This window comes from Passer domesticus, chromosome 9, assembly GCF_036417665.1.
Source record: "Passer domesticus isolate bPasDom1 chromosome 9, bPasDom1.hap1, whole genome shotgun sequence".
NCBI classification, from domain to species: Eukaryota; Metazoa; Chordata; class Aves; order Passeriformes; family Passeridae; genus Passer; species Passer domesticus.
The window spans coordinates 7922009-7944542 of record NC_087482.1 but is presented as its reverse complement, the minus strand read 5'-3'; the positions used below and the strand labels follow the sequence as shown (position 1 = coordinate 7944542).

Below are 22534 nucleotides of genomic sequence, written 5' to 3'. Positions count from 1 at the left end.
ACTCAAAGCCATCAAACCCAAATACTCAATCACTTTTAGAAAAGCAAACACATTTACAAAAAAAACTGGTAAACAAACTGTAAAGTCTGTGGAACAGTTGGGTGAAATGCCCCGTATAACATCTGGATGAAGCACTGTGTGAATTTTCAGAAGTTTTCTATCCTGATCTTGAAGGAAATTCCTGACCTGTTTTTTCTCAGACACTTGTTTGAATTGCTGCGATGGGCTGTCTGCTGTGGTTGCTAGGCAGCTGTGACAGGCCGGTGCTTGAGGAATGTCTGCCCGCACCCGTCTCCTGTGTGCTCCGGCACAGCCTCAGTCTGCGCTATCCCGGGGGTGCGGAAAGGAACGCTCTCGCCCGGACCCGCGCAGCCCCGATCTCCTTTGGGCTCCGCTCGGCCTGGATCTCCGCTCGGGCTGGTTCCCCCTGGCTCTGCGCCAACACCCGCAGCCAGCGGGAGCACGTCCCACACCGCTGGTGCTTTTGTGCGCTTGCAAAAAGTGTAAAAGCCCTCCTAGTTCCAGCTTTCGGGTTTCGCGTTACTGGTGCGCGTCCACCACCGCTAGCACCTATTTGGCTGCCGCGTCTCGCTTTGGCCGGCTTGGCCCTGGCCGGCACTTCCCTCACGATCTGTGCGCTTTCCCCACGGACAGCTGCCGTGCGAGTTTTTGTCACTGCGCGTGTCACTGGACCCGCGGTGCGCGTAACCGCCGCCGGCACCGAGTACGCCGCCTCCGCAGCGCTCGGTCCGTTCCGCCGCCACAGCACCGGGAGCGCCGCCGGCATACGCGTTTTCGCCTCCGCGTCTGCCCCGGGCTGTCCCGCGGTGCGCGTAACCGCCCTCCTGGTCCCGAACTTACGCCACTCTGTTAGCTCATGGACCGTATGGGGGTTGAAAAACAACCCTGTAGCGTACCCGTAATCTAACAACTGTGGGAGCTCTCTCTGCAAGTCCATGTCTTTAATCTGCCGCTTTTTTAAAAAGCAAATAAATAAATCATATGCTGCTTGCCTTTCCATTTCTAATCAGCGCTGTTGCAAGGCTTACAGACTTCGGCAGCACGTAGGCTAGGACTATATTTATAGCTCCTAGGGCCGCGACCCGCAGTGGTCGTTTGCCGTCCCCCCCTTGCTTCAGAAGGACCCGCTCCTACTTCCCCATCCGTGCCAGCCGTGTCTGTCCGTAGTCGTCGACATCGGGGTCACCATTTGATGGAGAAGGAAGACTTGCTCACCATATGATGATCGACAAGTCTCGTCTTTATTCCCGAATTACCGATTATTATACACCTTTTAATTAGCTCATGCGTAGTGCAAAATCCCAGCTCACCATTGGCTAACTAGCTATCAGCTATTTACGTGCTATTTTGGTATAACTACTTATTACTTTCCCAGGCTGTTTTTCTCCACCACCTGCTCGGTGCATTACTTCATCCGCGGGCCAAGGACACAGTTTAATTGGAAGGCAACTCCCCTCATTTTCTATCTTGGTCAAATTAATCTCACTGTGAGCTTTAGCTCGGAGCTAGCTTGTTACAAAGCTCTCAACACAGAACATATTTTCATTCTGAGTATCTTTCTGTAAATGAACATTCTGTCTCAACCAGGAGGTATTTTTGACCAGCTGTTAAAACTTCAGAAGTACACCTAGAAAAGAGGCAAAGACAGTTTCCTGAAACATCTGCCTTTTATTAAAAGTCCATAATATGGGTCAAAAGAAGGGTGAAAAAACCAAATCAGTCCTTTTACTTCTTCAGTATGTGATTTCACAGATACTTTTAATTTCATTTTAAAGAAAAAAAGGAAAGTAGCATGTACAGGGAGAACAATCCAATAGGAAATACTAAATCTGTACCTGTTTGTGTGTCAACTCACCCGCAAATGGTGAGTTAAAAGTAAAAGATAATTTGTAGCATTTGAAATGTCTTCAAGTAGCCTTTACACTCAGCAAAACTTTGGTCACAAGTGGATAAGGTGATCATGGGATCTGTTCCATGAAAAAAAAATATCCCCTTAGATTTTTTTTTTCCCTACTGTTTTTGATATATATTGCATATTGTGCCTTAAGGGCAGCAGCTACATAAAGATATCTCTCAGTATTTGTTCAGTATTTGACAGTTAGGCTGTTCCAATGTACCTTAGGGATTTTTATTCTAATTTTATGCTGTCAGACTTTTATTTCTCTGACTTTGTATCCTCTGTGGTAATATTACTAAAAGCTTTCCGGTTTTGTGGGTATTTTTATTAAAAGAAAAGTAATTGTATTAATCAGAGCTTAGTTTTTCTTGCCTTTTTCTTCCAGATTATCCCAATGGCATTCGGCTCACGTCAGCTGTTCCAGGAGCAGATATCAAAGTACTCATAAATTTCAATGCACCAAATCCTCAGGACAGGAAGAAGTTTACAGATGATTTGAGGGAATCAATTGCAGAAGTTCAAGAAATGGAAAAGCACAGAATAGAGTGTAAGTACAAAGGTACATATAATGGAGCATTTTCCAGCTAATCAAAATAATAAAAAGTAATATTACCCTTGGAAAATTTAAATTTTAAATTAAAAATTACCATTAATAAAAAGTATAAGAGTATAACACATTAGAACTCTGTAAAAGTTCAAAATAATGTGGGTTTTTCTGTGACTTTATCTTGAGAAGAAGGAAAAAGCCAATAATGCCTTAAGCCCCGGCTGAGTTCATTGACTACTATTTACTGCAGTGTAGCTGCAGTGGAATTCATCTTGGACAAGCTGCAAATAACAATGGGCAGAGGAGAGCTGGGTCTGTGATTTGTAGCATAAATTACAGGAAGAATTTTAGGGATAATTTGGACAGAAGAGAGCTGGGTCTGTGATTTGTAGTATAAATTACTGCAGGAATTTTTAGGGATAATGTGGAGAAGAAAGATGGATCCGTGATTTGTACTATAAATTCCTGTAAGAATTTTAGTGATAATGTGGACAGAGGAGAGCTGGCTCTGTGATTTGTATCACAAATTACAGCAGGAATTTTAAGGGCAATTTACCTCACACTGAAATTCCCAATGATGGCTCTTCCAATAAGCTTCATTGAATTTTTCTTCATTTCCGGGTTGCAATTCCTGTGGTCAGTAAGGAAGTCATGGTCCAAACCGATACATTTTGCTGGTAGTCCCGTGAGTGTCTGAAGATGAAATTTTATCCCATTTTCCCAAAAGAGAAATCCAGCTGTGGGTAGAGGGGTGAAACTCCCTGTGGGACGTTCTGGGTTGTTTCATGCCCACAAACACCCCTGTAAAAGCCCCCGTGTGTGTTGCAGCCGAGCTGGAGAAGCAGAAGGGGGTGGTGCGTCCCAGCATGTCGCAGTGCTCCAGCCTGAAGAAGGACTCCGGGAACGGGACCCTGCCCCGGGCGTGCCTGGACGACAGCTACGCCGGCGGCGAGGGGCTGAAGCGGAGCGCGCTCAGCTCCTCCCTGCGCGACCTGTCCGAAGCAGGTAAGAGCTGCCTCTCCTCCCCGGCTCGCTGCATGCCTCCACAAATAGCAGTGGTGGAATCTTACACTTCCAAGTAGCTCCTTACTCCCCCCTCCTCGGCTCGTGGTTAATTTCTGTTTGTTTTGGGTTGTTTTTTTTTACCTTTGTTCTGTTAAGCGGCTGCTGTTTGAAAGTATTAAAGCCGTTGTAGGTTGCTATAGAAACTTTTAAAGGACAGTGAAGACAGAGGAAAAATTGTATGTTTTTAATAAAACAGAAGTGACTGACTTGTGCTAGGAGCAATTCACTTGGTTTTCCTTTCTTTTTTTTTCATTGCCTTTGCTTTTTCCCCCTCATAGACTAGGCCTGGAAAGGGAAGGAAAGCTCCTGGTCTCTGTGTGACGAGCGCTTTCTGTGTACTCTGTGCTCAAGTGTACCTGTGTCACCACCTCGATGAATGAAACTGAGTGAAGCCCTACTAAATTCTCTCTAGAGCTGTGTAACACCAGTGTGCCCCTGATGCTCTTTTCTGGTTCTGTAACTCAGACACAGCTCCTAATTCTTGCAAAAAGAGGTTGTTGTGAAGTACTCTTTGCAACAGAACCAAAGAAGCCCTATTGGACAAGGATGCTGATAACCCACAAAGCCACTGATGTGTCTTAAGTTTTATTAACTGGTTAAAGACTGGAAAGCAGTGGTGATACAATTTGTTAGCCAAAGCAAGCCAGGGGAAGTTGGGCATGTTTTTATTTGATGGTTTGCCTCACACCTGGCATAGCCATGTAATCTTTCAGTGTTAAAGATTCCTGTCACTGACAAGAACTCTTATCTGAACACCATGTCCACTATTCAGAAAGTACTTCCATAGATAGTAGCAACTCTATTTTTTTTTAGTTATTTGGTTTTTAGTTCATAGGCTGTGTTGCATACTCTGCTTTGTTCTTTCAATTGCAGTGATGATGTCCAGTGTAGTCATAATTTCAATATTCTGTATATCTTTGGTAGTAGACACTACTTACCTATTTCCTTTTTTTTTAACTAAAGAGGAGACATTAGCTATGCTGCAATAAATAAAATTGTTGTAAACTGAAATGATAGCCTGTGTTTTGTGGGTATATGTATGTGCATACAAATATGTAGAGAGTGAGCTCTTTCAATTCTTTTCTTCTCTGTTTAGGCTTTCATCCTCACATCTCCATGTGCTTCATTAAAAAGACTTAGGCCCTTGATCCAAAATCAGGCTGAAGTTGACTATTGGTGCTTGCTTGGCTCCAGCGGATTTTAGATCAAGCCCTAGTCTTCACCACTCTTATCTCTCAGATTTGAAGATACTTCATCTTTTTCTGTTGTTTTGGTTTTATTTCATTAGAATGAGAACTACCATATTGTTAATATGTGAGTTCAGTGGGTATCTGTACCCCTAAATGTGATTTCTGATTAATTTTTTCATTCCATTAGAATTACTCATCCCTCTCTTTCAAACACTGCCATGTATTTGAATTCATATTATGGGTTTAATTCAACAAACCAACATTTGTAATCACAAACAGATTTCACAGGGCATGCCTACAACTGGCATGCTTCTTACTGAAAATAACCTTTTTCCATGACAAAAAGTAGAAATCACTCACAGACTGCAGGGTTTATCAATGAGTTTGTTAAACCCAACTAAACTTAATTTTAACCTGAAATAACTGAGAATTATGGAGAGCTTCTGTTTGGTCTTGTGCAGTGCAACTGACTTGAGAAACAACCAGCCTGTTATTTGCTGTGTTATTTGGTGGAATGACTTAAGGGAGATGATCCATATCATTCTGCCTTCTCTCAGGGAATAGCTTGCATGTGAGGCTAATTTTATTTTTAATGTGGGAGAAGTGATCCACAGAAAAGCAAAGAAATCTCTTTCAGTTAGGAAGATACTGCCCCTCAGTGATTATCCCATATTAAATTGCTTCTCTAAAACAGGCCTGAGTTAGGTTCCCTCAAATCCTTCTGTGGATGAAGCACAGGATGAACAAGGAGGAGGAACAGGAGTGTGTGGGCCTGTAGGAAAGTAGATTTTTAGAGAGACCTTTCTACCTTGAATCAAAAATAAATCTAACAAACAAGAGAAAATGGCCTGATTTCATATTTATGCAGGAAGGCAGGTAAATGTCCAGTGAACATTGCAAACTCAAAATTTTAACTGTTTATTCAGTGAAGGGAAATGTGACTGAACAGCATTTGGCTGCACAGGTACTTGACAGAACTATTTAGGAAAAAAATCCATTGCTGTTCCCCAGACATCCCAGTAAATGGAGGCTGTGGAAATTACTAAATTTCTCTGAGTGACAATTCAGCAGCTTCTGAGATCTAGCAAATACCCTGACTGATTCTGCCTCCTAGGCTGGGCATGCACAGAAAAGCAGGATGTGTCCATCAGGTATCCTTTCCTGAGAGTGTTTCCATGCCTTGGCCACAGCAGCTCAACTCCCAGCTGTGGGAAGGGTGTGCTGAGGATCTCTTCACTGGGAGATGCTGTTGTTCCTTGTGCCTTGACAGTTCTTTCCATGGAATATAAAACAGAATGTGACATCCAAGTGTTCCAAGATGCGAATATGTCAAAAATATTTAGGGCTTTATTTTTCTCTAAAGATAAATGTATAATTTTTATTGCACATTCTTGAGCTGGAAGAACTGAATTTATTTTTTCCAGACCTTGAAATTCTTAATTTATACAAAAATATTAGAGCCAGGCAAATTTTAATGAATCTAAAGCTGAGTTTTATGAGTTTACAGAAAGATGGGAAAAGTGTGATGTCCCCTCATGGCCACTGTTCCACAGGAAGAATGATTTGGTCACTAAAGCAGAGCAGAAAGAGTTGGACTGGCTGTGTTTCCCATTCTGTTTCTCCTAGAAACAGTCCCATTGCACTGATTTTAGGTTCTTCAATTTGAATTCCAGCCACTTTGAATTGCTGGGGGACCCAGTGCTTTTACATTGAGTTTACAGAGGAATTCAAACTTTATTCCCACATCACTAATCTGTAAGGTGGGAGTAGTATTTACACACTGAACTGGTTTAAAAATTGCAGTTTTCTTGTTTGCCCCAGTACTCCACAACTGGCACAGCCAGGTAGTACTGACCAGGTGAGGGTGGTGCAGTGGTTCCTGTTACTGAGAGCTGGGCTTGTCTAAAACAGCCACAGGCCAAAAAAGATTACTGCAAAATCAAAACAAAACCAAAGGTATTTCCAGGATTAAAATAGTTCTGTTTCAGTGTGAAATCTTAAGATTGTACCTGTTTCACACAGAAACAAGCTGAAAATGTAAAGGTGGCAAACAGTACTTTCCCCCTCAAAAGTGGTCTCTCCAGTCATTGGAGAGAGTAATTTAACTTAAAACTTTTTTCCAAGCTTTCTCCCCCAAGACACTCAAAGCCAAATCATAATACTAAATCATAATATCAAATCATTGATAGTCTTTAGCTATCAGTTATCTCACTGGCCCAGAAGAGTTTCAAGAACTACAGAGCAGGAGTGAGAAATATTTCCATGTACTGAGCTGATCTGTAGCCTAAACTGTGAGATCACCACACATCCTGTGATGTGTCCTGCACACATCCATTCTGCAAGGTGCAGTGGCCTTTATTAATGAAGCTCAATATTCTTTTGGCATGGTTAAGTTTGTAAAAATCTTGTAATCACTTCATATCTCTACTATAAATTTGAAATGTTCTTGGCCCTATATAGTGCATGTTCATATATGAGGCATACACTTGTGTAAGTTCAAGATATTTCTTGCAAGGAATATTCATATCTAACAGATAAGGTTAAATTAATTGAAAATTTATTTTTATAAATTAAAGTCCACTCTAACAGCCTTAAAATATTAAAGTAAGCTTAATATATTAAGCAAAACTAATCTTCAGATTTGATAAATACCACCTTGCTTTGTACCACAGCTACTAATTATCCTGCCAGTACATGCTTGGGTGCAGTTCTAGTTTAGAATTTCCCTGAGATGCATGTGAAGGCTGGAGCTCCAGGGAGGCATTTCTGCGATGGGATGCTATCCCAAAGACCAGGGAACAGTCTGGAATAAACACACATTGGCAGGGGGAATGCTCCAGGGGATTTACTGAGTAAACCCACCACACTGCATGTCAGCACAGAATCGGGATCAATTTGTTTTTAAGAAAAAGAACTAAGCCTCTGTACGGCAGTAGTGCCTATCTGAGGGAAATTACAGGCATTGAAGGTGGATTTTTCTGTTTGTTCTTGGCTTTGCAAGTACTACTTTGCCCTGGAGTTATTCTGAGCAAAATTCCATCTGTCGCTCTCTGTCCGTATTTACTGTGTCCGTGGTTATTTGATCAGACTGTGACTCCTGCCATATGCAAAAGGCATTGGATTGTTGTGTTTTCCTTCATTTTTGGCCACGTTTAATGCCCCGTGTCAGCTCTCAGTCTTATTTGCAACCCTGACTGCTAAGTTCCGAGGTGGCTGCCGCAGTGTGTTTGCATCAGCAAGCAAGAGGGGTTGGAGTGTTAATCAGTACTAATCCCGTTATCAGAGCAGAAAAATATCAAACCTGACTAGGAGTCAACATAAGGGATGAACAAACCCAGTTTTTCTTGGGGGACTCATAAGATAGTAGAGTTTGGCTGAGGCTAAAACTGCAGCAGGAGATGAAGCAGTGAGCTTTTGACAAAGAGCCCATCCAGGGAAATTGTTCCAAATCCCAATGAATTTCTCAAGTCAAACACAACACCTTGACCACAAACGCCTTCCCCTCAATTTAATGTCACTGCAGAGGGGTTGTACTGGGGAGCAACTCTTTTTAAGAGGGGAGAATGTTCCAGTAGCCTGGAACTGTAGCTCTTACAAGAAACTTGTTTCAGGGCAGTGTTCTGTGACCAACCAGGTCAATACTATGCTTATAAATCCAGCAGGTGGTAGTTTTTGGTCATCCTGATCCTTTGGGTAGTCTGAATTGCCCTATGAGCAGTTCCACTGCTCTCTAGTTCTGATCACAGGTGCTTTTGGGGTGTCTGTGATGAGGGTACATCATTAATTGGTTAAGTGATGCTGAAATCCTCACATTCTCTGCCAAAACTACCTCTCCGTGTAGAAAACTCTGAATGCAGCCAATGCAGGGTGGAGACTGATATTTGGCCTTGCAGGAAAACAAGGAGAGAGTGCTGAGAAAGCTTTGGTTTCGAAAGCCCTGCAGATTTTAGGGAAGCTCTGAGCACCAGGAGGGCTCCTCAAAGCTCAGCTTTGTTTCTGCACCCTGCCAGGAAAGTATTCTGAAACTTTGCAAAGCAAAGCTCCACAAGTTAGCTTCTAAAAATCTCTATTTCCACTGCAGCCAGATGCTATTTTCTCTGCTGTGAAGTGAGAAAGAAAATCTGAGATCCTGTGTCCTATCCAGCCACTGAGGTCTTCTGGCTCTTTAGGCAAACTGTCTGGAGTTTCACGTGTGGGTTTAGGCAAAAGTTTTTGCAGTTTGAGACTGTTGGAGTACAAATCCAACACGCTTAAAGATAAAGCACTGCACAGCTAAACAAACAAAATCTAGCCATAATGTCAAGACAGATTCCAGATTTACTGATCAAAAATTAAGTTTAGGTTTTTTTTAAACCTCATGAAAGAATATTGTATGAAATCCACTGAGGTTCAAAGCTGAAATTGAAATTATAAATTCGATAAAATGATAAAACCGATGAAGTGATAAAACGGATTAATTGATAAAACCGATGGCCCTCACAGTGCCCCACACTGAAGTTCAGAATATTTCAACGTTAAATTTTGCATTTAAGTTAATGCCACCCCACAACTATATCTCAATATTTAAAGAAAAAAAAACCTCCATGGCCGATTAGCTTCCAGTAAACCAAACCCTTTAAAATCATTGCTGCTCAGCATCACAAGCGCAGCACTAAACCCAGCTGCCCAAACACCTCTACTTCAAAAGTTGTGCAAATGACCAACAAAATAATCACCCCCCGCTCGTGTGAGCCGATCCCCAGCACCAGCAGCTCTCCAAATTTCCACTGATCCCCTAGAAACGCAGGCAGGTGCAGGGAGTTGCTGTCCCTGCTGGCCCTGAAGCTGTGGGGCTGTGGGGCCGCGGCTCCTGGCGCCGGTCGTGTCGCAGTCTCTAATCTCTGCTGTTGCATGTCCTGGGCAGGCAAGCGTGGGCGACGCAGCAGTGCAGGATCGCTAGACAGCAATATGGAAGTAAGTAGGAAGTTCCTGATGTCTAGCTGGATGTGATGATGTGCATTTCAAACCTTTCTTTTATATACATACATATTTTTTTGCTCTTTTTTCTTCTAACATATATATATATACACACATATATATAACCTGCCTGCCACGAGTAAAATGCATGCCTAGGCTATTCACTCTGTATTCTTCCAGCTTACAAAGCACTGACAGCTTGTTTTAGAGCAATGCCATTTTTGGTTTGAGCTAACCTTGTTCCCTTTGTTCCTGCCAGCATGGTTAAATGGATATGATGTGTCCTTTTGCCACCATTTCAGTCTGGTCCCAGCTTAAAAGCCCACCTTGCTCTTTGTTACCAAGTACACTGTTCTTGCTGTTTGATATTTAGCTACAACTATTGACTGTCATGCTCAACCATCCCCATTGCTTATTTTCGAGTTCAATTGCTAAATGTATGCAGTCATGACACCATGGAATTGCACAGATAGGGCATGGGAGGACAAAAAAAATTATTCAGATAGGTGAATTCAATGTGGATTTCATGAGATTTCATTCATCTTCAAACCATTTATATATACTGTTCATGTCTCTGAATTCAGCTTGCAGATTTTTTCTTTTTTTTTTTCTTTTTTCTTTTTTATTTTTTTTTTTTTTTTGTGTTTGCTTTAGGTAGATTACAGTTTAAATCTAGCATACTTTGCCTAACTACTCTTGTGTCCCATAACTCTTTAAAAATACAAACCCTCAACTTCAGCAACTAAATTCCAGGCTAAATAATAGAGAATGTTGGACCATAGGTCAGAAAAATATAAGCACATAGAAATGTTAGTGGCAAAAATGGTATGGTTCCATTTAACACAAAATGCAGAGGTAGGCCTGAGAAGCAGCACTGTCATATATAGTAGTGGAAAACTGCTATAAATAAATATTTAAATACCATTTTAAAATCTGAGCTGTAACTGTAATATTTGCTGCTGTATGTTTAACTATTTAGGTTGCATTTAATCTAGCGCCTTTTTTTTGTGGTAAAAAAGCAAGTATGCTATTTTTTGCAGTATTTTAAAATGTATTTTTCCTTTAAAAACACACTTGTAGGTCTTATATCATGTTACATTTCCGTGACATTTTTTTTTTTAATTTGAAGTCATATCACTTTATGTCAAAATATTGAGAGAAAATCACCCAATGCTTAACATCCTCTAAGAAGGGCATGAGTGCCCCACTGGCCACTTAGGGAAGGTGGAGATAAAATTTCCCCTAGAGCTCTCTAACATAATCCACCCATGTTAACCCTAAAGGAGGAGTTTGTGGGTCAGTGTGAACTTTTTCTTTTTTTTTTTTTTTTTTAATTTTTTTTTCCCTTTCCGAACATTTCAAGATATATTTTTTTTAATTTTTATTTTCTATTAATTTCTTTTTAGGGGTCCATCATTAGCAGTCCTCACATGCGCCGAAGAGCTACATCAACCCGAGAGTGTCCATCTCGCCCTCACCAGACTATGCCCAACTCCTCCTCACTCCTAGGGTCCCTGTTCGGTAGCAAGAGGGGCAAGCCCCCCTCGCAGAGCCACGCGGCCGCGCAGACCCCGCACCACGCGGAGGCCACGGCTGCCGCGCCGCACCCGCACCACGCGCAGTTCTGCCACCAGAACCCGCCGCCCTACCACCACCACCACCACCACTACCACCCGCCCCCGCACCCGCACCCGCACCCGCACCAGTACCACCAGCACGGGCACGGCCACGGGCACGGCCCCTACCTGCCGCACGCCCTGCACCACGGCCCGCACCACGGCCCGCACCACCACGGGCCGCCCCCGCCGCCCGCCGCCGCCAGCACCAAGCCCAAACACAGCGGCATCAGCACCATAGTCTAGGCCTAAAGACCCTCCTCGTGACTCTAGTTCCAAACCCAGCTGCAAAGGCACTTAGAGGAAGCAACAAAATCACATCGTCAGTTTTTACCCAGGCCGTTTAATGAGCTTAAAGGCTTGCTGTTACTAAATAAAATAATTCCAGTTAGCCCAGGCCATACTGGTTTTACTTATCTACTGGATAGATGTTCACCACCATCTGGTTAGTTCTTATTTCCAAACTTGCCTTGACAACGTGCTGCTTGCTGAATCTGAGGAAAGCTACCTTTTACACCAAACCCCTGGACAATTTTACACACATAATGAAAAGCTAGCCTATGGAAAAAAAACAGGGAAAAAAGTCAGACAGAACCAAGTGTTGCATTCTTGCTCTTTTACTCTCAATGGGCAAAAAAAATAAGTAGACCTGATATGGTTGATGAAAGTACGTAAGTAAACTTTATATAATATAAATATATACATATAAATATATATATATATATATATATACTGTATAGTTAACATTTGTGCTTGGAAAGAAATTTTTTCAGTCCACAAAACTAGCAATATAGACTTTACAAGGAATTCCACTTACTTGATAGGACAGTATAATAGATGAATAGCATATGAAAGTAGACCAAAACCATTAAACGTTAGAAACCAATTTCAAACATTTCAGTATTTTCATCACAAGTCCCCTGGACTTGTTAAGATTTCTAAGCAATCATTACTAAATGTGCCAAGTAACATAGCATTTAAATGTTATAGTCCAATACTGCTTTGTATAAATCCTTATTTTATTAACACGATGATATCATATGTAATCAGTATTAGAGCTGCTCTGCTATTTCAGGTAAGCAAACTCGTTAAGATGCAGTAATTATTCCGTAGCAATGGAGGGTGCCCACCTACCAGGGGGCACCTCCGAGCATTGGTCACACAAGTTCTTAGACACTTTAAAGGCTGTGATAACTGTGAATTTACATGATCCACATTTCTTTTGTAAGCATATGGATTGAACGAGCACACGGGAAGAGTTCCGCCAGGTGCATGTAAACACTGCAAAAACATTCATCTCAAACATGAAAATGGCAAACCTCCATCCTTCTCAGCTACTTTGGTTCCTGTTTACCATAATTGCTCATTTTTACCCCCAGCGAAGCTGAATTCTAGTCCAGAGTGTTTCCAGTGGAAGTGCTCTAAAACTTGAAGGTTTGTTTTAGAATTTAGTATAGGGTTTTTTTATATATATATATATATATTTAAAAAAAATTCAAAATCTGTAATTCCATGTAGCCATGTGCTAGCAATGAAGTGGCTTTACCATTTTTACTCATCACATTTGTTAGTTTGAAACACCCAGCACTCAGCAGGCTGAGTTTATGCTCAAACCTTCACTTCCATAGTCCAGTTAGTTGCAAGACATCACATAAAAATAGGCTGTGCTGTTGTTGCTTATGTGTTGTAACCAAACAATTTGCAAATTTCTCTACAATTTGTATCCCGAAATCCTGTACAAAGTTATCCATGGCACCTACTTTGTAGTTTCAGCACTTTGAGCCACTGCAAGGACTTAACACCTAAACAGTAGAGACAAAGGAATCACAACTGCAAAACTGTACCAGCCTAAAAGCAAACCTTGAAGAGGATGAGCAAAAAGTTCCAGTGAAAGATGGGTAAAAGTAATCACAGCTCCAACCAGTCGGGTTTCTGTGGAACAGAAAACAAACAGTAATAAAAGCGTCCCAAATCGGGAGGACATGGGAGCAACAGAGTGACTTGTCCTGTTGGCTTGCTCATGGCATCTCTAGCGTGGGGAGGATGGGAGAGGTTCAGTCATTTTTTCCCTTTCATACCATGGATACCACAATACCAGCAGAACTGCAAACTGAGCACTTTGTTCACCTCCACAGAGAGCAAATACAGCAATCTAGAGTTTAGCCTTTTGTTTCCAGCAGTTCACGTTTGTTTCACACATGTGCAATATGTTTTCCCCTTCTGCTCCTTCTCCTCAGAATGATCTCCATGAAAAGAAAACAAGTGATTATTATTATTTTTCTGTGTCACTCATTCTATTCTAAATTCTGCGGCTTACCTTAAGAGGGCTCACCTGGGTCCCCTGAGGCTCTGTTCCTTGCAGTTTAAAAAAATATATACTGTTCTTATAAGGGAAAGTAGAACTGTCTGCATGTCATCTAATGTTATTAGTGTGAGGCTACACTCTACATATTGTATAATTGCAAAATATATCAGTGTTACTGTTGATATTAGTTGAAGTGATAACATATTTCAATATGTAGACTTTTCTTCATACATCTGTACCAATAGTAGAGTCTAACTGTAATTTATAGGTTGTTCCAGAAAAGATGAAGAACCATTTAGGTGCAAACATCTCTGAGAAACTGCATCTTTTAATTAAAACAGAGGTAAGAAAGCTCCTCTTCACTGGGTGATGGAGTCTGTACTTGTTTCAGATGCAGAGGCATAATGGAAGTAAAATTCTGTAGATGGAATAAAGGCAGAATATGCAGTAGCAGTGGAGAGGAAAATCTGACTCACTGTGTTGATTAACGCTGAAGGTGTTAAATCTCCCAGATCTGCATTTGCTTTGTGTTTAAAAAACCCTTTCATTCATTTAAATTAGAGTTACATATATTCTGTGCTTAAACAGTGAGCCACAGTTTAATGCCTGCCCACTGATTTTCCATGTGCAGTCAATGTATTTGTGAACCAAAGTGTTGAGGAGATGTCACAAATGTGCATGCACAGAAACATTTCCACATGGTTCCATGGACACTGGGGAGGAGAATGTGCCTGCCCTGGGCCTGCAGGGAGTGTGAAATCACAGATCACTTGGAGGCTGGTTAGAAACCAAAACTGGTAACCTGAGAGCACGGGATTTGGAAACTCTGTTCTTGCTCTTTCAAGCCAGGGAGGAGAAACAGTGGACTTTACTTTTTTTTTTTCCTAGTTTTGTTCTGTTTTGTTTCTTAGACTATGTGTTTGTATGTACTCCAACCAAACAAAAGTGTCTTGGTGTCAGCACAAGTCTCCAGACCTTTGCTGCTTGTATAGGGTCATAGTAAAACCTCTCTGACTCCATCCTTGATCAACAGTTGCTTAGAGCAGTGTGGGTCGTGCCTAGAATGGGAGAATTCCAGCACTTAACACTGCCTGGGGTTAAGAAAATGAATTAAAATGAATTCTTCAGCCTGCAGACAGGAGTAGAATGGAGAGGGTTTTTTATCAGATACCATTGCCAATTACAAACTGGTACAGAACTGCATAGACTGACCGTGATTCTCTCTTCCCATAAACGATGTGGCAAAGCAGTAATGTTGATTTGGGTAAAAGAAAGGGAAATGTAAAGAATGAAGGTGTGGCAACAACAAAAAAAATCTTTTCTGGGACAACAATCAAATATATATTTGGGGTTTTTATTTTTTTAAGTTAAGAATGAAATGTAAAACAATGTAAAGAAACAAAAAATCAAAGTTCATCCTAATATAATGTGCGTCTTGTATTGCTAAAAAAAAAGAGTCTAACATACAGTGTAGAATGATTTTCCCATCATGTACTGCATGCAGCAGAAGCCTCTTGTTTCTTGATAAAATGAGCTGAAAGACAGTCAGCAGATATTTAAACACTGAATCTCTAGATGTTGACTTGCTGTTCCATATGAAGCTGTGTGTTTTCTGCAGTTAAGCATGCATTTTGCTGTTCCCTTGTAAAATACCATTGCACTTCTTGACTGAAAAATGGATTCTCGTGTATATATTTCAAAGAAAAGTGGAACCAATAACAAGATTCAATTTGGAAAAGAGAAAAGGGGGTGGTGAAAATGGGACCAGTAGGGGGAATAGAGAATTATCTAAATTGTACATAGTGTGTAAATTAGCATTACTATAAGTCTGCAGTCACTTTGAGGTTGCCTATCTCCTGCTAGGAACTTAAATCAGCTTTGAGTTGTATTAAACTGTTAGAATTAGGTCTTGAATGCAGACTCTTAAAGACTTCAAAAATCATTATGCTTACAAGAAGCTTCTGTTCTGGGGAGGCTTGAGACCCCTTTTGTAACTCTGGGGAAGAAAGGAGTGCTTTCATTTTAATATGCATTCTGTTTGTAAGTAGTAACAGACCCTATTGATGTAAAACTATAACTGTGATCATGTGGAGAAATCAAATAAATCATTTAAAACTCTTTGTTTCTCATTTAATGCAATCCAAGAGCTTCAACTCCTCATATTTGAAATGAAGGAAATTCCTTCCAATGGTATCCTGGCCCTGCTGAGGCAGTGGGATTTGTGCTGCTCACTTCAGAGGGGCCAGGAACTGAGGATCAGGTGGAGGAGGTGGTGAGTGGAGTCTGTGACCCGTCCTCACTCAGCTTGGTGGGGTAGTGCTGAAATAAATTGAGTTCTAGAGTCACTAAAGAGCAATGAATCCAACAGCCAGATGTGCAGCCAGGGAGAGAGTGACTCCAGCACCCAGATGTGCAGACAGGGAGGCACAGCAGAGGTCCTGGTGGACAATTCCTAAACCCCTCGAGCCCCGGAGAGTGCTGGCAGCTTTGAGACCTTCTGTCCCAGGGGCTGTGTGTCCAGCTGACCCCACGCAGCCTCAGGAGCTCCTGTCCAGGGCACTTGTGCCCTGCCTGGGCAGGGCCCCGTTTGTCCTTTCCAGGGTCAAGTCCTGGGCTGCTCCGTGGAACCCCCAGGAGCTGGCAGTGCCTCGTGGCCACGGGCAGGGAGCCCCGGACCCCTCAGCCCAGCACCGAGTAAGTACTGCCCAGTTACTCCTTGTCCTCTGTTTGTGTGTCTCAGTTTCCAGCCCTGAAGGATCCTTTGCCACACGTGACCTTCCCAGTGTTTGAATTGCAGTTACACTTTGACAATCACCTGTGGATATTCCATTGTGCCCTGAACTTGGTGCATTTCCAGCCTTTCCAGGAGATTGTAGTGTGTTCTGGAAAGCCTGGCCAAGCTAATGCTCAGCTGTCAGTTAAACTAAACACTATGTTTGCTTCTGTTTTCTACAAATTTTAGGACATTCTTGAATTATTTTGTGGGAGTAGTCAACTATGACCTCTTTCTGGAGGGCTGTAATTTCAGGATGCGCATCTTCATCAGTTTTTTTTTTTTAGTAGGTAAGTACCCACTTACCATCATCCTCTGTGCCACTCTCTGAGCTGTGGGAGCCCTTTGAAGGTGATCAGTGAAACATCCTCTAGTGGAAGTAGAAGAATTTGCAGAGCTGTTCTTCACTGATGCTTCATAAACATATTCCTGGTTTAGAAATTAGGATTTGTAGAACTTTAGCAGATTTTGAGAAGACAAGAGGTTTGCACGTGGCAGTGCACTCACAGATTGTGGGAATGAGTCGTCATGCAATAAACAACTTCTCAAGCTCTTCTAGATAGCAACTTTTTAAAAACAGGTTCTTTCCCAAGAATTTTTGCCTTTTTTTTTTTTTTTGGTTGAAATAAAGAAATGCAAGATTAAAAGGACAGAAAAACAAAATAAAGATCTTCAAATGTTTTGTCTGTATCTTTCTTCAGATTTTTGTTGACTTAACAATCAATGAATTCTATTTAACTTTTTTTTTTCCAGTTGGCCTTAATGATTGATTTTCATTCAGAGTTTCATAAAAACAGGTATGGTATTTTAGCATATATTTATTTTAATAGTTGTGTAGTGTTTTATTCATCTCCACCCTGTGTTACAGCTGCATTAAATACACCTTTTCCAAAGGAATCTTTCTAGATTTTTACCCTGCTTAGTGATTTTGGTGCCATATTTTGTTGATGTAAAATTCCTGGAAGGGAACATAGCACAACCAATTTAATAGAAATATCTGAACCACACAAAAAATTCATTTTAGGTGTAGTTTTTTAAAGTAAGCCTTCTTTCTGTTTCCTATTATTTCAAGAATTAAAGACAAATCCTGTATTACTCAGCAAAAGTAAATCAACTTCAGGATGAGGCTGGTCATGAAAGTTAGGAAAATCTTAAATTAATATTTCTGCTGGAAGTACTTCCTCAGCTAAGCAAGACTTAAATAAAAGTTGTGTGTGGGTGATGCTCACTTGAAGCCATCACTTCTTCACTTTTTCAAATCTTTAGATTTATCATTTTTGCCATGTGAATAATCACACATTTTTAGGGATAAAATGGAAATAAAAAACAACAACAAAACCTTTATTTAGCATTTTTGCAGTAACTGAGATGTGAAATTAGCAGCATGGTTCACGAGACACAGCAGCTGAAAGCAGCCGCAGGAGAGTGCAATCCATCAGCTCTGCTGGGTAACGGCACCACTGGAGCTTTCATTTATTTTTCATCCTTGGACACAGTGCTTTAGACAGGTCTGTGTAATGAGCAAAGCAAAAATAATCTGTCTTTAACAAGATGAGCAGAGGAAATTCATTCCAAGGCAAATGAAATATTAGGAGGGCATGATGGAAATGTCTTTTCTCTGCAGTTTCTCAGCTCTGCCACAGCACAGTGCCTGGTTTCTGATGAGGAGATGGGCCCTGGGTGAGTGTCCAGGGAAGTGGGAGAAGCAGGGACCGTGCAGGAGTTCTGTGACTCAGCAGTGGGATCAGAGTGAACCAAGGCTGGAAATTAGTTCATTTAACCATTGCCAGTCTGACTTTGTAGTGATTTTTTATAGGAGCAGAGCTCAGCTGAGTGTGGGGCCCTGAAGGGAGGTGCCCACCCCCTGAGCATCTTCCCCCTCCACCAGCTCCCTGTGTTCTCTTGGCTGATATTCCTTCACTTGCTGGCTAATATTTCTTTATGTCCATCTCCAACAAGGAAGAACATTTTTATTTAATGATTCATCCTGTATATTGTCCTTGCCATCTTTCTGGTAGTCTCGTGTCTCTGCTTCTGCCTCAGCCCTTACACCAGGCTCCAAAAAATGACTCTGCTGTAATTAAAAATAACATCCAAAAAAACCCCAACCAAACCCCAAAAAACCAACCAACCAAACACACCCCTGCAATCAGCAGAGTTTGAGATGCTTCTGTTGTCCTTCAACCCCTGAAACTGGAAGAGCAGCAACATTTTCCAGCCCAGTGACGAATGCGCTGAATATTCCAATTCAGACTTGGAGCATCCCACGTGTTTATAGCCCTGAATTTTCATGGCATTTCAGCAGGTTTTAAAAATGTCCTTGATTATGTGCTAACTCCTCTGCTATGCCAATCTGTACATTTTCAAAATCTTTTGTTTGTGTATTTTGTGCCTAAAGGAGGAGGAAACTTTGTTTCTGCTCTTCCTATTTTTTTTCTACTAGTACAATATGCAGTTTCCTGGGCTGTTGCAATATTCCATTACCCTCCTCACAAATTTCCAGACTGCCAGCATAGCTTCATGCAAAAAAACCCACAAAAAACCCAAAAAACAAACAATAACAACAACAACAACAAAACAAAACCAAAAACCAAAAAAAAAAACCCACCAAAGAAAAAACCCCACAAACCCAACCTGTCTATATATTAGTAGTGAACCACAGGGGACATGTCCTCAGCAATTCCTCTGACTGCAGGAATTTGAAATGCCTTTGAAAAAAAGCTGGTGAAAAAGCACTGGCATTTTGGGTCATCTGTTTCTCTTCCCAGATGAGAAAAGGGAGAAACAGATGCCTCATTGAACTAATAAATAAATAATAAATTAAATTAATAATAGAAATATTTAACATAAATATATAAATAAATTATTTAATAGAAATACTTAAATTATTTGATATAAATAATGTAAATAATAGTTTATTAATATTGTACTAATAATTATTAATGAAATGTTCTTGAGTTCATGGAGCTCTTCCCTTGTCTCTGACATTACAGTGCAATGAAGGTTATTTTGGCAAAGAGCTTCTTGACCCATGTCCCTTCTGTAACCATTAATAGTGCCAAGATGTGCTTTATCCAGTTGCTGCAAGGTCTTTTTATAGCCAGCCTTGGCCTCTCACTCATCACCGTCCCCTGTGTGTGACATAAAGGCAGCACTCTCCAGGCTGGCCCACAGCTCCTTGGGTGCAATCCCACAGCAACAGCTTCTTTCCTGCACTGAGCTCAGGTCACCTCCCCTCGCTGAGCCAGAAACTTGATTTCAATACACTCTCCGGCACATTTTCCCTTGCTTGAGAAACTAAATCTTATTTGGCTGTTAAAAAAAATTATAGCGTGAAATAAAATATAAAATACTTCAAAACATGAGGCAATTTAGTGCTTCCTTTTAATCTAACATGGCAGAGCTGATGGACAATTTCCCTGCAAGTGCCACCTGACGTTGTGAGAGTCCCTTTGACTAACAGAATGTGTCTTTATTTTTCAGGTGGTTTCTTAGATGGCCACAGTCCAGTCAGTGTGAATGGACAAGAGCCTGGACGAATTTATTGATGTATTTATACAGTGACCATGTTAACATCTGGGTTTCAAACACATCACATCACTTGCACAGCCCACAACCAGGAGCAAAAGTGGAAATACCCGTTCCTGCCCTCACCTTTCCCAGGATTTCATATGTGAAACAGCTTTTTAAAAAAATGTTCCAAGTCAGGAGGTGATGCAATGAGCACATCATCGATGAGCACACGCCTGTGGGAAAGACAATTATGGATGTCAAGTGCAAAACTTTCATACCATCTGTCAGCTTGAACAGGAGCAAACAATGATTGCATAAAGAGAGGAGGAATTGTATGCATTTTCCTGGAAATGCTGCAAAGCCTGTTGAATGTTTTTGTAAAGTGGTTTAGTAACACTTTTTCAGTAAATAAAATATCTATGTCTCAAAGACCTAAATGTTATCAGGTCATTTTATTGCTGAATACCAGTTTTTAAGCAGCTGCTGGAAAAATATGGAAGAATAAAAAGGAAAGCTGAAGGGTATTTTTATTGTAGTCATTTACTGATCTCCACTTCTCTTGCATTAATTCCTTCTCAGGAAGAAATTTTTCCGCTTCTGTGTGGAATGGGCTGAAATGGACATCACTGTGGGAGTTGTGGTTGTTCACAAAATGTGGGTTATGAGGAGCTGTAACAGCTGAGGGATTGGATGGCCCAGGAAGGGAACCTGAAATGATGGGAACACGTGGATGAATATCTCAGTGGCAGAGACAGCAGAGAGGAGTCATAAATAAAAGTGGGGAAAGGAAAAGGTTGGGCATATTGCTGAAGCAAAAGAGAAAAATACTGTTTTAACTTTTTTTTTAGTAGATGGTGCAGTTCTGTGCAAGGCAGTTTGAAGATGTGTCAGGTCAGGGTGGAGGGATTCTGCAGAGAACTGCAGCTGCCAGCAGTGTGATTTCAGCTGTGGTTACACACAGCACTGGATGGGACAAGATCTGTGGTGTGGCACCACTGGTGCCAGCGCAGGGACAGAGCATTCTCTGTGCCAGTGATGGTCCACCTGCAGTTTCGTGCTGTGGGTGTGATATCACCCCCTGTGACTGGAAAACCCCAGGTGTTTATTTATTCAGGATATCCCCACAATGCCATCCTCATGCTTGCTGAGTGAACACACAGGGTGGGGTGTGCTGGCTGCTGCCTCAGTTCTTGTGAACTTCATGATGAGGCATCTTTTCCCTGTGCTTCCCAGCTGCCCAGCCTTGTTTTCACTCTTTGGATCATTTTCTTCAAGCAGTTTGTACCACGCTCTGTTTATCCTTTCTTTCAAGCTGCCACATCACCCCTACATCACCAGAACCTGCCTGACTTGTCTCAGGAGAGGGTGGCCTCAGTTTAACCCTTTCATTCCTGATATTCAGTCTGGCAGGTGTTGTGGGACCTGCACCTCTCCTGCCCAGGAAGATAAAAAACTAATTTTTTAATCATTTTTTACCTCTCCTGCCCAGAGCTGGGATGTGACACTGCTGTGGCAGTGCCACCCAGGTCCCCTCAGAGGGACATGGTGTGGCTCTGCCCCATTAACCCCACGTGTCACAAGGCTGAGGCGTGTCCCCTTCTATCCATACCATCAAGCACTGGCACCTCATCACTGCACCCCAAAGACTGCCAAGTGCTGCACCCAGCTCAGCGTTCCCCACCCATTGTTTGCTGCCTGGGAGGATTAGACATCACCTCTTGCTTTTCCACCCTTCAAAAGCAAAAGAAGCAGGATAATGTTACTTAATCAGAGCTGAGCACATCCTCACCTTTTCCTGATCCCTCACTCTCAGCCCTTCTTGTTCCCTACTTGCAGTACAGTCGAGAGGCAACCAACATGGCAATTTATTTGGGTTACAACATTAAAGGATTTTCATTTTATGAGTCATAAGTACAGGAAGCAAAATAAGTGAGTTCATTAAGCCTGTGTTTACTTGTTCTTTTTGCAAATGCCATTTTGTAACATTCTGCAGTTCCACACAGACCAAAGCAAAGTGAAGGCAGGTGGACATGGACATGCCTAAAATGACAGAGTAGCAGCAGCCTTTAAAGGGATTATTTTATCTGAAATAAATAGTTCAAACAAATTAATTCCACCCTTGAGTAAATGAAGCTCAACACGCCTTTAACAGCCCTTCTGTGTCGGTGAGCAGCCCCAGCCACCTGCAGGTGAGGCAGCGGCTGGGGGGTGATGGTGCCACAAAACTGACCGTGACCTCCCGTACTGAGTGCTTCTCAGCCAGATTTCAGTGAATATCAGTAATTTCACACAGGTTTGGCACCTGGGTTTTTTAAAAAAAGACAAAACCTGCTGCCAGAGGGATGGCAGGGAAAGTGAAGGAGGAGGGGGATGCTCGGTGCAGGGCAGCGCTCTCGCAGGGCACAGCGAGCAGACAAGTCTTTGACACTTGTTTATGTGCGGGAAGGGCTGCAGGAGTGCGGGGCCGCTCAGGGGAGGTTGGAGCTGCCCACACCATCCTGCCCCGGCTCCCGACACACGGAGCAGGGGGAGTCAGGCTTGGATTTGGGAGATTCGGGGGCGATTTCCACGCTGCAGCCCAGCGTGTCCCGCAGCTCCAGGAGGGGAAGCAGCGATCCCTGCCTGCGGTGCTGCTCGCGGGCTGGCCTGCG

At 42.1% G+C, this 22534-nt stretch overlaps 1 protein-coding gene and 1 long non-coding RNA gene across 2 annotated transcripts; one reads left to right on the top strand and one right to left on the bottom strand.

Moving 5' to 3' along the window:
* Nucleotides 1-2295: 2295 nt before the first annotated feature.
* Nucleotides 2296-11538, top strand: LOC135308319 (IQ motif and SEC7 domain-containing protein 2-like). The gene is made up of 4 exons (XM_064433259.1): nt 2296-2465; nt 3294-3470; nt 9624-9673; nt 11083-11538. Exons 1-4 carry the CDS (start codon nt 2444-2446, stop codon nt 11536-11538), a joined length of 705 nt encoding a protein of 234 aa, XP_064289329.1. The 5' UTR covers nt 2296-2443.
* Nucleotides 11539-20320: 8782 nt separating this feature from the next.
* On the bottom strand, nt 20321-22288 carry LOC135307591 (uncharacterized). The gene is made up of 2 exons (XR_010368308.1): nt 21360-22288; nt 20321-20591 (listed from the first exon to the last, which is right to left on the bottom strand). It is a non-coding gene; the product is annotated as an uncharacterized LOC135307591 (long non-coding RNA).
* Nucleotides 22289-22534: the final 246 nt, after the last annotated feature.